The 17,316-nt window shown below is 40.4% G+C and overlaps 1 protein-coding gene across 3 annotated transcripts in view; it reads right to left on the bottom strand.

The window, feature by feature from the left end:
- Positions 1–17,316, bottom strand: part of CCDC88C (coiled-coil and HOOK domain protein 88C) — a 93,734-nt gene that overhangs the window by 48,344 nt on the left and 28,074 nt on the right. For all 3 annotated transcript variants that reach the window (XM_021531941.2, XM_021531943.2, XM_021531942.2), the window contains exon 4: positions 8,411–8,480. In XM_021531941.2, coding sequence (XP_021387616.2) covers positions 8,411–8,480 — 70 coding nt within the window. The remainder of the gene's footprint in view (positions 1–8,410; positions 8,481–17,316) is intronic.

Below are 17,316 nucleotides of genomic sequence, written 5' to 3'. Positions count from 1 at the left end.
AATGAGGGATGTCTGAGGGGTACTGACCATATGCTGGGAGCCGTGGGGAGAGGAGACACAGCCCGTGCTGCTGCAGGGAGTCCTGCTGTGACCAGCAGCCCTGCCACATTTCCCACTGTTAGCAGAGGGAAAACCTCCAGTTCCTCAAGGGGAACTGGTGCAGCTTAGAACAAGCTTGTTCCAACACAATTTATGTGGATTGTTGGATGGTGAAGGAAATTATGTATGTCAAGATAAGACAAAGAGGACAAAAGGAAGGCAAGAAGTTTCAATGAGAAATTAAACATCTTTGCAGAGCTAGGTTCAGGAAACGCCTGTCCTCACCCACACTGGGGGAAGATGAGCAGAGAGAAACAAAGAAACAAAGTGGGCCACATAGAGATTTCTCTCATCACATTTGCATTCTTCCTGTGTGTGTAATTGTGGGACTAATGCTTTCATTTTATACCCTGATTTAATTGGCTGCTCAGTTGCTCCTATCACAAAATAGATAATAATTTCTGGGTGTAACTGCTCTTCCACCAACACTGTGCCCTTGTAAGGCTACTCTGGCAGAAAGTCAGAGGCATGTGCAGGACCCAAGGCCAGGGAAGGGGAGTTAATCTGACTCATCAATTAAGCTGCCACAGCCCCACAGCTGCACAAAGGCACTGACCTAAATTACCACAAGGGTTCCTGCCATTCCCACAGCCTTGCAAGCCAGCACAACCACGTGCAGGCAACTTAGGAAGTAACTTGTTTCCTGATTTCTGGGCACACAAACGTCCTAAATCACTCTTTAAACATACCTACAAAATTTAACAACTTTTAGGTACGTTCATCTTTATAATGACTCAAGAATGCCATACAAAAATAATCAGTAGACTTTGTATGAAGGAACACTACAGTTCTCAATATCCAGGTCCTACGTTAGTTACCGTTAAGATTTTGCAAGCAGAAATTCTGCTCTTCTACAGGAACAACCATCTTTAAGATATGCTAGTTCACACTTCACCCTGTAACTGCAAGCTTATTCCTCTGCAGAATATTTTAAATCTGGTTTTGAAAGACATACAATCATTCTTACTCTTCTCCCTATATGCAGCAGCACATAAGGCTTCCTCTTTCCTGAACAGTTACAATTTAATATACAAATTGCATTTCAGTCTGCGAAAGTCTGATTGCTCTATAGGAATCTCAATAACACAATCTTAAGCATAGACAATGACATAAAATCCTTCACCAACAGCAAAACAAATTCTGTTACTTCATGAACAGTTCCTTTGAGGGCCCTACTGGGAGACTATTAGTTTGGACAGAAGGTATTTTTTCAAGAAACTGAGTTCTCAGTAGTTTCAGCACTGGGTTTCATTCTACATCAGCTTCAAAGCAATACAGACCAGGTACTAAATGCAGAGCATGCCTGTGTGACACAAAAGCAAGTCATTAAGTTACAGAGAGCAAGTGACATGAGCATGTCCTCTCATTGACCTAAACTTACTCAGGCAGAACATCTCCATGGAGAGACTGAAGGAGTCAGACTGCTTGCTCTGGATCATGGCAGACACAAGATCTAATCCTTGTGTGCTCTGGGCACCTTCATCTGTCAACCATAAATTCCAACCTGTGCACTGTAGCATCCCAATTCTCCTTGGGGTGAGCACAGTGGCTTGAAATCACTTATTTTAGAAAACACCAGGGCAACTTTCCAACTGTGACAGCACCTATACCATCCTAAAGACAAGTGAGCTACTTAAAGCCATTCAAACCATACCCTATCTCTCTCTGCACCAAAGCTTTGCTATTTTCTCAGAGATTTACCAGATGGGCATTGGTGTTGCTGCATGACCCTGTAAGGTGAAACACCTTTGGCTTTTACAGCAAAGTAACTGGTCTCCCAACAGGGACTGACCTGCTCTGGAAATAGCCCTTGAAGTGAGACCTTACCCCACTCCAGTCCTCTCATAAGAAGTGGAGACAGACATAGCAATCCATGGCAGGGATGGACAAGCTAGAGTTTATAGAAAGAGTGAGAAATTAACACTTGAGATAATAATGAATTGCTACTTTCTTAATGTTTTGAGCATAGCATTTGGCAGTCTGCTCTCTCCCCTACCAGCTTGCAGTGAAAATTTAGCTCTCAGTATTATTCCAAGGTTTCCTTTTCAATAAATTTTCTATGCTTGCAGACAATCTACATCACATAATAAAAGTGAGCCTGTACTACCCACTATAAGCACTTCTAAGGCTTAAAGGTCCACTGAGCAGATATACCAGCCACACAAGTGTTTCAGAAGACCATGTGTGATTAAAAGTTCCATTCCTTGGGCTTTCATTCAGAAGTTTTTCCCATGGGGAGGAGACTGTTGACATAAATGCACTCCCAGATCACTCATTCTCAAGCTAGGTTTGAATAACATTTTAAAGCCTTGTAGAATAACACTATTTACGGAAGATTTTTAGCAAAAGTAGGGTAGGAGTATGAAAAACCTCTCTACCAACCTAAAGTGCTTTGGAGAGTTTTCAATTAAACTTCAAAACAAGCCAGGAAGGGATTAATTACCCCTCTTACCCTTTCATCTCACCCACAGGACAGCAGAGCTACCACACACTTCAGTGGAATGCCCAGGGTGACAAAGTGAGTCAGAAGCACTTCTAGGACTATTACAGAGTGCCAGAGTGAAGTTCTACATTCCAGACAGTGCCTCTGTCCTGCAGTGCATGCTGAAGAAAGGCAAGTGACCTTCATCTCTGATTCAATCACGCCTTCTAAACAGTTCTCAGGTTTTTCAGAAAGTTTGATTTGTGCCCATTTATAAGATGGCCAAGTTCCTTGTGTAACCCCATAAGTAGAAATGTTTTGCCTCCCCTATGTTGGCTCACTGGGATGACACAAATCCTTCCCAGACAGCTGTGAAGAAAGTCTGCTGAGTCTACTCATGCTTATTAGCTGATCTTACCAAGAAACTGTCCTCCTGCGACCTAGGACACAAACATTTTAGTCTAGGGTAGCTCCTTGCAGAGAGATACCCACAAGAAAAAACAGACAATAGTCAAACTATCACTTAAACAGAAAGGTGCTAATTAAAAAATAAACACTTTTCTTTTACTCCTTTTCTTAAAATTCCAGGGCAGCTGCTCTCAGGCCCCGTGTTTGCACTGCAAGGGAGCCAGCCAGCCACCTGGAGCATTTGCAGAAAGTCCATCTGCTCCCAGCCATGAGAGAGGTCCAGCAGGTTTCCTGGAAAATAAAGGAAGGGAAAGCCCAGACACCAGTTGTGCAGCCTGGGAGCCTCCCTGTGCCAGAGCCAGAAGCTCTCTCTGCTCTCATGGGGCTGGAGGCTGGGAAACAGATGGCAGGACTCAGGGAGAAGGCAGGCAGAGGGATTAGGAGATGCAACAACAACAAAAAAAAAAGGATCAAGGTACAGAAAGAACACAATGAAAAAAATGAGAGGGGAATGGGAAGATATCAGAGGAAATGGGAACAAGAAGGTCCGAGTAAGTGCAATTTTGGGCATGTGCTGCCTCTGTTTCTCCACTTATCTACTCTGATGTTACTCCAGCGCTGGAGAGGGAGTGCCACACAGAGCAGCTGGAGAGTGTGGAGAGAATGTGTGGAGAGTGAAACACCCAACTGCTGTTTTTCCCAACTCCAGCAACATCATCAGTGGGAAAAGTCTGAATGCTAAATTTACACTACTGAGGCAGTATTTTGTTATTAACCTGGTATTTTATGAACCGTTGTGCCTCTGGAGGACTGGGAAACAAAATGAGGAAGGAAATCGTACATGAAATATATCCAAGAGAGAGTAGACTTTTACAATTTTAATGAAAACTAGTTTTCTACAGACACTTGTTAAGCAGGGCCTTTGGGGTCTCTCATTCACAAACTTAACATGTGATTTGAAAACTGAATATAAATAGCAAAGGTTTTTTTAAGGGATAGAAATGAGCCTATTTTAGTCAAGTAAAACCTCATTTCCATCCTTGATCTAAAACAAGCTAAAATCTCTCTCTCCTCATGATTATGACTGTTCCAGAAGATTAACTAAGTGCACCCACTAGCTGTATAAAACTAAGACTATCTAGAAATGGAGAAATTTAAAAATGCATCTAAATGGAGGTTCCCAACTATTACTAATATTCCCTGTGTGGTCACATGAATGAGCAGCCATTTATAAGGCATGCTAAAACCAGACATAATATGTAAAAGTGATTACAGCAATGTCATAGATGATAAGTAGGCTGATGATTCTCTTATTGAACACAGGGGGATTTGTGGTGCAGTAATGAATTGAAAAAGCTGTTCAGCAAGAATTGAGAAGAGACAGAAATTAAGAGGAAATTTAATGGTGCAGTGCACCATTACCACTCTTCACAGTGCAGTGAAGAGAATAAATCCTCTGACATTGGCTGCATCATTCTGCAAGTCAGATTCCTGGGAAAATTTTTTAAATCCTTTAATTGAACTTTCAAGTTTATTTTTAGCTCCCTATAGTCTAGAAAAGAGTCAAGCTTTCATCTTCTAAGAAATATTTCTGCTATTTTTATGCCCTCAGACAAAGTAGGCAAATTTGCCATGACCTGGGACCAAACTGCTTAGAGAACACGAAAGCAAGTAAATAAAACTCATAAACCAGCAGACATGTGCCTTTTCCTATGTAAAAGCACAAGTGCTATTTCAGTTTTTGTGATGGCAGTTCTGTTTTTCCAATAATCTCATATTCAAAGCAGAGCTGCAGAAGCCCTTGGCAGTCCCAGCTGGTGAGTGCCAAATGGAAACTAAATAGCAAGAACAGCATTCACAGCCTCAGCGCTGTTCAGTTTATCATGTAATGCCTGTAACACCCCTTTTGGCTCTGTTTTAGAAGGCAAAAGTAAAATACCTGAAAAGCCTGCATAGCAAAACATCTTATGGGCTTGTTAAAAGAAATAAGTCACTGAAACTGTGCACAGTGCATCATAACCTAATGGCTCTCTGGTCTTGGACCTGTGGAGACAATACAGTCATTAAGAGCCATCCCAGCTCAAACAGTACAAAGCAATACTGGATTTGTTCCAGGAATGTGACTATGGGATTGATTCTTCTTCTTCTGATCATGAGGGACCTTTCAGTGAGGTAACTTAGCTACCAGATAGGGAAGGCAAAACTGGGGTTTCATCACTGCCTCACCAAGAGAAAGAATATCCTGCTTGTTTTTCCCCTGCCAAGTGTTCCTGCCTTCCTCTGACTCCTCTCTGCATAGAGAGTAACAAAGACTTCACATCACCTGGTCATCACTCACACTGCTCATCACAGCCTATTCCTTCATTCAGCTTTTTACATCGGTTTTACTACCTTTGCCTCAGCCATCTCATTTCTGCTCCCTCTTTCCGAGCTTTCCATTAGCTTCTCAGCCAGGTTCTTCTTCCTGAGGGAAGTTCTGGTTCTCCACTTCTCTAACCATTTCTCCTGCACATCTTGCCAGTAAATGTCTAACCAACAGTAAGACTAAGATGAGTTTTTCAGACGCTTTCCTCAAATACATTCTTTAAAGCAAGTCTCCCTTTGCTCACCACCTTCTTCTGTCATGTCTAAGCTGGAACTGATTCTCAGAAGTCATTATATAATATGGCTAAATAAAAAAAATAGGGGTTTTTTTTGCACACATACCCCACCAGTTTTAGACACTACAATCCAGAAGTTGCATTTTTGCTTTTTTTTTTATCCTTTTTTCTCATGTTCTGTCCAAATAATGCCAGTGATCAGTCAGCAATGGGGAAAATAAATTTTAAAAGATCACATAAAACAAACAAAATCAAAACCAAACCAAAATCCCAAACCACCACATTTTAAAATATCTCAAAGAGGAGAAAGTTTTCTGGTTGTAAGTAAAAGATCTAGAAGACAGGAACACATGTATGACCAGTGTCTTTCCTATAACAGACACAGGTATTTTCCTCAAAGAGAGATCTGAGGTGCTGACAAAAAGCCAGCAGGTCAACGATAGCAAATTATAGCTGAATACAGGACAGCTTTCACATGTGCATTTTCCCAGGAATCAAAACTTATGAGTCTCCTGCCAGCTGTCGCTCAGGAATGGCTGTGACAGGAAAGCAGCCAGCCTTTCCCATTGACACTTAGCCAGCAGAGATACTGCCTTGCTGGCCCAGACACTTCTATTCAGAAGCACTCCTGATGCCTAGGAGCCCATTGCCTGTATGACTGACAAGAACAACAGCTCTTGTCTTTTGACTTTCTTCCTTGCCCATAACAGTAGTCTGTACAGACCAATTAGGACCTGCAGACTTTATTCTGCTTGCTGAAGAATTGGATTTCTTACTCTCAGTTCAATTTTAACACAGAAGTGCTAAGCCTATGAGATTCAGTGATTCAACACTGGCTAATATTCTTTTCTAACAAATACTTTTTTGTACATATGCACTCCACAGCTCCTAAGAGCAGCAAAATAGAATCTTCTGCCAAGGTTTCTGCCACTTGTTTATTCTGGAGGTGCTGATTAGCATGTCATTCCCCATCACTGCTGACAGGGTTCATTCAGTTTACCTTCTTTGGTAAAAACAAATACAACGTCCTTGGCACTAGCACTGGGCTTAGGCAGAGATAGAATGGGTAAGCAAAAAGAAAAAAAAAAAGTAAGAAACACACAGCAACAAAACTTTCTATTTCAGGTATGTTTCAAAGAAGTCAACTCAATTTTCAGGCTAAACAGCTTTCTTTTGTCTCACGAAAAGCACTGGACTCTGGACATGAGCTTACTGGCCTCCACCTTACTTCTGACTGAAGTGATAACTTTGTGCAACAGATATCACTGTCTAAAACAACACAGTCAGGCAAATGTTCTTCTTTTTGTTCATTCTCTTCCTCACTTTTTCCTGTTTTTTTTCATACATGTATTTTTCTCTCCATCCTCATTTTTATTTCTTCTCACGTTTCATTTGCAATAGTTCCTTCACACCTTATGGCATTTCTGCAAGACTCTGGTGTTTATATATATCAATAACTAAACTCATTATACAGGCACACAGAACACCTGGAGGACAACACATCTTTGTCTCATGACAGACTACATCCTGGGTCACTTGCAGTAAGGGGTGAAGAGACACAACTTGCAAACAAGCAAACAGCTGTTGTTCTGGCTTTGGCAAGAACTCACTCATCACGCATACAAATACATGTATATTTATATGTACAGGCATATAAATACCTCAGATTCTAGATATATAAAGTTGTGAGATTCAGAGATGCTGAAATATTTGTAGTTTGCCTACAAATGTATACAACTTATTAAAAATCACGTTTGTATTATGGCCTGTTTAGGAGACTGGTTGCCAGAGTCCCTTAGGAGCAACTCTCAGTTCAAACAGTTAAATCCAGCTGGTGGCCAGTCACAAGTGGAGTTCCCCAGTGCCCAGTACAGAGGCCAGCCCTGTTTAATGTCTTTATCAATGATCTGGACAAGGGGATCAAAGGCACCATCAGTCAGTTTGCAGATGACACCAAACTGGGTGGGATTGTTGATCTGCTGAAGGGTAAGAAGGCTCTGCAGAGGCACCTGGACAGGCTGGATTTATGGTATGAGGTTCCAAGCAGTAAAGGTCCTGCCCTCTGATCAACAACAATCCCAGGCATCGCTATAGGCTGGGGACAGACTGGCTAGAAAGTGGTCCTGTGCAAAAGGACCTGTGAGTGCTGGCTGACAAGAGCTGAACATGAGCCAGCAGTGCCCAGGTGGCCAAGAAGGCCAATGGCTTCCTGGTCTGCTTCAGCAATAGTGTGGCCAGCAGGACCAGGGCAGAGATTGTCCCCCTGTATTTGTACACCACCTTGGCCCTGCTGAGGTCACACCTCAAATGCTGTGTTCAATTCTGAGCCCCTCACCACATGAAAAACATTGAGGTGCTGAAGTATGTCCAGAGAAGGGCAATGGAGCTGGGGAAGGGTTTGGAACATAAGTCTGACAAGGAGCTGCTGAGGGAGCTGGGGGTGTTCAGCCTGGAGAAAAGGAAGCTCTGGGGGACCTTATTGCTCTCTACAACTACCTGAAAGGATGTTGTAGCAAGGTGGGGGCTGGTTTCTTCTCTCAGATAACAAGCAATAGGTCAAGAGGAAATGGCCTTAAGTTCTACCAGGGAAGACTTAAGAATACTTTTATGGATACTAGGAAAAATTCCTTCACTGAAACAGTGGTCAAGGATTGGAACTGGATGCCTGGGGAAGTGGTTGAGTCACCACTGCTGGAAGTATTTGAAAGATACAGATGTGGTGCTTAGGGACACAGTTTAGTGTTACAGGCTGCACTCTTTAAGGTGTTTTCCAACCTAAATTAGAACAGAATTACAGAATTGTTTAACAAAACAAAAAAAAAATACATATTTTATTCAGTATTACAGAGGAGGAGGATGAAGAACACAATGAACTACTCACCACAAAGAGGATCTTTGCCAATCATTAAAACATTTGGCAAATTCATTACAATCAGCTGCTGAAGGACCTCCTAAACAAAAGAAAACAGACAAAGTTCAGTGTGAAGGAATCAAAATCAAACTCGTCACAAAGAATTCAAAGCTTCATCATTTACAAAGCTTTTAACATACCGGTAGGTCAGAGGTCACAAGAGGAAGCCTCACTTGAGAGAGAAATCACTATTTGAAGATAGCATCAGGTTGCACAGCTAACATACAATAATTGCCTCTTTTAACAACAGCTAATATGGAACTTAAAGGGTCCCACGGCACTAATCAGGATAAATGCATGACCATGCCAGGCACACCAATCATTCATGCCTTTACCCTAGGCATGACCTGTATTCTTGTGATGTGCAACATACAGCTGCTGCCATGTTTCAGGGCAAATCAATGCAGCTGGTTCAAACATACCTAAGCCGGTCTGTGAAGTTCGAGTAACTCAAATAATTGGTCAAATTATTTCATGGGTCTGAAAATGTAAGGATGGGCTGGGGAAGTGGATGTGGGGAAAAGCACTTGACCAGACATCTGGCACTGCCCAGAAAAACTGGATATAAAGTTCTGCATTGCTTTTAATCAGGAGCAAAACAGAATTAAATTATGATCATTACATACTTAAGGGTCATTTTATTTTGGGGGAGATGACAGAAGGGAGGTACATCAGGTTTAACATCTGAATAAACATCTGTCTGAAGCTGCTCTGAAATCACAGAATAGCCTAAGGAGGAAGAAAGGCTACAAGCCCTGGGGCAGGCAAAATGTTTGAAGTTGTTCAAATAAATATATTGCAAAGGGGATTCAGTACAGTAATACAATCAGCCATGCACCCCAGAAACAAAGACCAGAGCAGTACAGTTGCTAACTTTGACTTGCAGCTACCAGCACCCCTACTTGTGATGATCTGGATAAAACATTTTGCAGGTGGGTTTTATTTCAAGCCAGGGAGGAAAACGGTTGTATGACTGAAACGCTGTGCTGAGATTCAGGAAACAAAAGTTCACAGATACAACTCAACCAAATGTTTGGCAGGTGCCTTTTTCCGGCTTGTCTTCACTTCCAAGACTACCCCCTAGGCCACTGGAAGGGCACATGCATTGATACTTGCAAAGCATTCAGACCAGGGGAAAAAGCACCACGGCGCAGCAAAGAAACACACTTCCTAAAACCATCACCCATTCACCCAGACACTTCCCCTCCCAGCTACCCATTGTTCTTTCTCTGCTTTTAAAGTTATATCACAGGAGGAAAATTAAGTCTGATTGAAGGAGGAAATAATTCAGAGAGCCTGCAGCCTTTGATAAGCAATTAGAGTGCATATTTTTAAAAAATGTTTTGTACACATTTAATTTTTTTCTTCTGATCCAAACCAAAACACACTCCTTGTTGAATAATGTAGAAATATCTGTGCCACAGCTAATAGGATTTCTGGAGCTGTTAAGGAAAAAGATTGTACAGTCCTTTATGTAATGTGAAGCTTGGCTAATGCAGACCAAACATTCACTGACTCATTAGCCAAATGTATTTTCTATTTTGGGCATTTGGGACACATTAAACAAAGTTTGTTTACTGTAACAGGTGCAAAATCTACTGGATGCAAGAGCACATGGCTGGACTGCAACATGTGCTATGACAACACAGCATGGCACTGAGGCTTTAAACAAAAAAAATCAGACTTTGCATATACTGAAGTATTGAGCTTTAACCAGCAATTTCCATAGCAAAAAAGAGAAGGAATTCTGCTTCCAGTCACCAGCACGTGGGAGCAGCACTGAGGCAGGAATGCATAAGGAATTGGCGTTGTCTTTGTGTAACCATCAGATTGCCAGCTATTTAACTGGCAGACACAAAAGACATTACCACTAACCTTATTCAGTTAACATTCCCATGAGCTCCTCCTGCAAAATTATTTGAGTATACCACCCAACATAACCATGACTGAACTCCCTCATAATTGTCTGAGCTCAGTATCTTCTGGCAAGAATCTGACAATCACTGAATAGAAGCTGAAATGGCCCCAAGCCTGGAAGAGTGATTTGTTAATTCAGATTGAAAGATTCCAATTGTTGCAAGTGGGTGATACTCTGACTCGTTTATTTTTAAAGTAAAATATTTAAACAGATAATTATCTGTATTATTCTAAAAGCCCTTGCCTTCAGATTAGTGCTTGTGATGATAACACCTGACTTACACAGTGCAGCTCACCAGCAGATCTCAACACTTCATAAAGGAAGGTCAATGCCACTGCTCTCCATTTTCAAGCTCAGGAAAGCAAGTCAGAGAAAGAGAGTTACTTCAATAAACTATCATCTGTGAACCAATGTACTAGTGAACCATCCACTCACACAAGCACAAGTATGAGATAAAATGTGTCAAGGAAAAGCTCCTACACTGATGAATTTAGCTCAGATTTTGTCCAGACTGAAACCCCAGAAAGTTAGCGAAGCTCAGCTGACAGTGACTGACGGGGATAATGTGACCATGTGTCAGATTGATTGCCTAAAATCCCATATCTGGAAATAGAACACCCCCTTCAGCTAAGAGTAAATCAGGAATTCTTCAGCTTCTATAATTTATCAATGTTTTCTTGCTTTTCTTCTATGAAGCAGCAATAACACAGATTATGACACAATAAAAACATTCTACACAAGCAAAATGCTGTGCGCCTCAGCCTGGCCTCTCAGCTCCCCTCACATCTTATCATTCCTACTTGAAGACGCCATAAAGCCAAACTCTGGCTTCAGGCAGGGACCTGGGCTGTTTCCAGCCTGTGAACTGGCACTGAGAATCAAAGGGGCCCCATGGATCCAACCACCTCCCAGAATACAGCTACTCTGGGCATTGGGTAAACCTGGACACACTGCTAAAACCTGGATAAAAAAAGAAATAGTAGATAAAATGGTCCATTTCCCCACAGGCGCAGCAAGCTGTATTATTATATTACACATAAAGGATGCTGTTATGCTTGAAATCAAACACAGCTGTGAGACTCTGCAGCAGAGGCAGAGTGTGCATGTCCTTGTGCCTCAGGCAACCAGCATGGCTAGGGGCAAGACATCCAGGCAGGAGCTGCTGGAGAGGGAAACTGGTACACCAAGAAACATCAGTGAGTTACCTAGAAATAATAAATATAAATGCTGTATTTCTCCCAGCAGCCTTCCGGTGTCTAAGCCCCTGCTATGAACTTGCTTGACATTTGCAAGCTCTTCGCAATCACTTTTTTAAAAAGAAGCTTAAGACAAAATAAAGCCAAAATTCCCCTACATTAAGTCTAACAGTCAAGGGCCTTAGGAAAAATCAAGATACATACAAGATTAAGGATAAAATTCTAAGCACCAAATTAAGCATTTAGGCTTACTAAACGCATGAATAAACACATTCATTCCCTTCATCTGAAAGTTTCTAATCATTCCTGGAGTGTTGAGGCATATTCTACATCCTCTTTTTATCCCTCCAAGATCACATACACCGGATGTTTGCTCTTTGCCTTAGATCCTCAGCAGAGATGCAGCAGAAGCTGTCCCTCTCAAGTCTCCATGGTCACATATTAACATTCTATTTATCTGGAACAGGGTAAGTGGGCCTCTTGTAATTTTGTGGGAACAGGGCCTCTTGTAATTTTGTAGGAACAAAGTCTCCTTGGGCCATACCATACTTCAATACATGTTTGCTTCCTAAAAATACACATGCAACAACAGCATGGAATAAAATGGTCTTAAGGTATTCTTTTTGGATGCATTTTTTAGTCCAAATTTCAGTGTGCCAACAGGTCTTGCAATGAATGAACTGCTAAGAAAGGAGTAGGTAAAACTGTCATTTCCATGGCTGAGAAACCCAGCAAACACAAGCTTTACACGAAAACCTTCCCTGCATTACCATACAGCACAGCATTAATGTAGAGTAACTATTAGTTTCTCATGCAGAATTAAATTAACCTCTGTCTGAATCCTAAACAAGAAGTACTAAATAAATTATGTAAGGAGAGAGGCAGTCTAACAGTCATTGTAATTCAATGCTCAAGCCAAGCAATTCCACTTAAGTATATTGCTTAGCTATAAAATGCTAATTGCCCAGCTGACTGGAAGCCAAATGGTGCTTTCCTATTTAAAATGCCCATGAGGAAAAACCATCATCAGCTTTACTTATACCAGCAAAAGCAAACAGTACCTAGCCAGTGAATTTGGCCTACATTTTATCTGTGACCCAGGCCAACAGAGGAGGCAAGCTCAGGAGAATCCTATCTGTGCAGCACAGCCAACACCTTACTCTGATAACCTCAGTATGGATCTGATCTCACAAACATCCTTGGAGTAGGAAACATTTGGTGAAACACTGAATCCTTAGAGAAGGTCTCAGCAGGAATCAATGGCCATCTGCACCAGCCCAACAGCTCCTAGCAGCAGGATGGGGTGGCAGCTCTGCCCCTACACGTTTTAGGGGCCCTTTGGATACTGCCAAAGACAGGCTAGGAGCTGCATTCCCCAGGCAAAGCACACTCCAAGGGACAATCAAACACAAGATTTTCTGAAATCACAAGTCTAAGGAAGAGCAAACATGCTAATGAACAAGCTTTAAAATGAAACACATTTTAGACAGGAATTTGAGACACAACGGTTAAGTTTTTTTTTTTTTTTCAAAGTTCCCAGTTTTGTATTAAAATGATAATGAAAAGCTATTTTGCAGCCTACAATGAGGTTACATCTTAGACAAAAAATATATTTGTCTTCCAATAGACAGAAACTTCATAAAGGTTGGAGGGGGTTGCTGTAATTATGTGAGGAGTTATTAATGGTGTCACAGAAATCATAGCAAGAGTCTGTGAGCTGTATGGCAGGGTCTTACAGAAGATTAGACAAGATGAAACAAGTTGTTGCCAGAAATTACAAGGAAGTGAAACAAAAATGTTTTGTTGACACGTTTTTCATGTACATCTTACCATGCAAGCACGCCTGATGACACCATGTATGTGACTCAGTACCGTTTCCCTGCCAGCACATTATATACATGACAAAATTTGATTAAGAACTTTGCTCATCCCTACAACAATTGTACTCATTATATGATGGACTAGAGGATTAGTTGTCTTTAAATGGATTTTATTTTTCATTCTGAAAACCAGCAAATTACAAAGCACATTTCTAAAGATCCTTCAAGTGGAAACCCAAAAGCCACTAAAATAACTGTGGCCTCATCTGCTGAAAATAATCAGTTCTGACAATTGTAGACTGGAATCTCAGTGGGAGGGGATGTGAAGGAATCATACCTAGTCTTGATTGTGCTCAGTCTGTGCAGGGTGCTAAATGACAAAACTGTAATCAGTGTGTAAACACACCATGTAAGATCAGAGGTCCCATCAGGAGCAAAATCTCAACCACTGGAGTTGTACAAAGAAGTTATTATATATACCCAAGTATCAGTAAGCTAGTAACGGGGGGGGGGGGGGGGGGGAAGTAACAAGCAATGGAGAAAGGAAATGAAAATAGGATTCTGTGGCTAAAATATGATTCATTGTGTACATTCTCACTGCTTTATGAACCAGTTAAATGAACTTATCCAGGCTGGAGAGAACTACATCACTCCAAATATCAGAGCGCATGGGAAGTAAAACAAGTCCTGACAAACACATTTTGCTTTAAGATGAAATTGTTCACAATGTACATTGTTCACATCACAAAAAAAAAAAAAATCTATGTATTTAAATAAAAATTATGTATTTAAATAAAGGTAATTCTATATATGTACAAAGCATTTCAGGACACAATTAGTTTTACTTCTAGTTTAGTGGAATACATAATAGAGAAGCTGACACACAGTCACATAAATTTTATTTTTTAATCAATCTAAATACCGAAGTGTACATTTACTTCTGAACAATGAAATGTATAGCAGAAGATTTTTTAATCCTAGTTTCACTAACTCCAGGTTGAATCATCTATGTTAATAAAAGATACAGCTCTATGGTTGTGCCTAGTGGCAATATTGATTTGACCCAGAGAGGAGAAAATCCAATTGTGGAGTGCTGTGTTTTCCTGCTTTTATTGCCAGCAGCACCTTTGACTAATTTACCTATTTTTGCTGCAAATAAACAGCCTATTTGATTTATCCTCAACTTCTCTTTTCAAATCATGTACAAGTGACTACACATGTTTGTAATAGTGTCCTGACAAATTACTCTTGACTTCTATTTTATTTCATCTTAGATTTGTCCTGAGGTGGTTTATGCAGTAACAGGGAATATGCAATGTTCTGTGTTAATGGCTTGTCACTTGACATTACAAATCTAACCAGCTAAAATGCAATCCATCTGTTGAACACACTTTCAGCTAATCTAGAGTTGTCTCTAAGGACCAAATTTACCTTAACACAGTAAAAAACCACCACAGGCCACCATAATAGATGTAAAGCACCACTGAATTCCCTGAAATTCAGCACCAAGCACACTCACTAGTTTTAAAAGGAAGTCCGTTTTTCCCATACACAGGGCATATTTTATTAGAATAATAAGAAAATTTCACATGAAACTCTAAAACTGAGCAACTATATTTAAGCTTAACACTGAAGCCTGATACCAAAACACATTAGCCATGCAGCGCTCAGAGGTACAAACTCCGCTCCACTGCCCTTGATCACTGGAGTGAAAACAATTATATTAAAATACAGCTTGTTATCAAACAACAAACACCAACACAATAAAAGCTTCTCTAAGAAAGACTAGGTGCAAGGTCTGTTTTTTGCCATTTCTCCTATTACAAACATTTCTAAAACTTGAGGGGCTTAAGTGTTTATATGAAACACACAGCAAACACCTAACTGGGCACATGATACCAGTTCACATAAAATACACTAAATTTCTTAACATAATTGCTATACTGCCATGAAGACCAAACTTAATTAACTCAAGGCCAAGTATGTGAGGCTTACTTAGGTTCAGAGCTAAAGATCTGTATTGCAACTTCAACACTGTAATGTGGTCCAGGCTCTGAAAAGGTGCCAAGACTCTAAAGAAGTGGGCAACCACTCGACTGACAATTCCTAAAAAATCATCAGCCAAAATAGAGGAAAAAAGGAACCAAAGATGGGAAGATGTAGGAATACCAGTTACACATTATAGCAATACTACTTTCCCAAAGATTAATAATGAGCAGGAGCTAGGTAGCACAAAAGTATACTTTTTGCATTTTTGACAGTATCAAGTAATTTATTGGAACAAATGTTCCTTGAAAAGTAATGTATTTTCTTGGGGAAAACTCTAAAACAAACCATTACTCCTGTGAGGGCACAGGAGCATGTGTAACAGGAATAATTTTGAGGTTTCTCTAGCACAAATATTGAAAAGCCAAATCAAAGCTGGCATTTAAATATGAAAACAAATCTGTCAAACTAGAAAAAAACTAATAAAGCAGAGGGGACAAAAAATGGGATAATTTTATAATTTATAGCATTATGAAAAGTATGTTAGTAGCAAACAGAAAGCCTAACAGATGCAAACAACATTAACGTGAATGTACGAGTCAAATTTTGTCAGTGACTAAGGGTAATAGAAGTAAAACAACAAAGTTGACTGTTACCAATCTGATATTTTTATGTCCTATTTGAAGCAGGAACTCATGAAAAACCTTTAATCTACCTCAGTTCCCAAAAGAAACAAGCTGCTTTACCCTGCCATTCTTACTAACGCTGAGTAACATCCTACTGTCTCAGCCATCTTAACTGCCATGGGGTCAGAGCTCACAGAGAAAAATAGTTCTTGTTAGCAAAAGGTGCCCTGTTTTGCCTTCACTACATCCAAACATCCTCAGAGCTGCTCAAATATAAAGTATACTAAAATAAAAATACTCAGAAACAAGAACAAACATGCTCGGTCTTTCCAGGATAATACTCCCTGAACAAACAAGATTTAATTAACGTTACACTGGTAAACCATTTCAGAAACCCGAATGGGTAGCACAGGAGAAACATAGAAAATGACACCTAGAAACTGTAAATACATGGACAGTATTCAAGCAGTGATGACCAATGGGAATTTTATGGGATAAACATTTAGATTATTGTTAAGATCACTTTGAAATGCATGAGAATCTTTGTCTCTAACTCAGGAAAAACAGTATCCCTGAATTTTTGAGGAATACCTGTTGGAGAACTGAGCAACTGGTGTGCCTGCACTTGTCCTACTTTTTCCACCTACCGTGTTTATAAATATGAAGAAAAAAATATCAATTAAGTTTAAATTAAACCAGCTAATTTCCAAAAGCTAATTTAAAGATTTTTAACCATGAGTCTCCACACAAGTTTGAAACTTGTGTTTGGGCAGCTTACATACAACCTAGTATTGGACAACAAATTTGTTTCAAGAAGTATGCACACAGTCACTACGCCATCTAACTACAACAGAGATTGCAGCCAGAGGAAGAGAGGTCCTTGAGGCATTTGCAGATGACCATGCAAAAACCCATGTTGCATTTACAGAAGAGGGGAAGTTTCCAGCTGGTCTGAAGGGGAGAGGGTACAGGGAACAAGCTGTTCTACCCTGCAAGGATGCCCAGTCCAACAGTATGGTGTTATGGGACAAATTAGGTGATTGGGGAATTTTTTACTAAGAAGGTCTGTAGGTTGAAATAAAACCAAAAGAGTCTATACTTGCTAAACATTTGATTATGTTAGGTGTTTGCTGCTACAACCACCAGATGTTCTCTTGTAGGTAAACTCCCATTACCAACCAGTTACCAAGGGCACTAAAAACTTAAATACCATTAATACCAGAGAGAGAGAGAGTCCTTGCAGTTCAGGCATGCCCCTCTCAAATACTCCTAAAAACCTCTAACAGGTATCATTGCAGGTTAATGTTACAAGTTTTCCAACTACTCTGAA

The sequence above is a fragment of the Lonchura striata genome, chromosome 6, assembly GCF_046129695.1.
Source record: "Lonchura striata isolate bLonStr1 chromosome 6, bLonStr1.mat, whole genome shotgun sequence".
Taxonomy (NCBI): Eukaryota; Metazoa; Chordata; class Aves; order Passeriformes; family Estrildidae; genus Lonchura; species Lonchura striata.
Note: the sequence above shows the minus strand (reverse complement) of the source record. Positions and strands in the feature narration are given on the sequence as shown.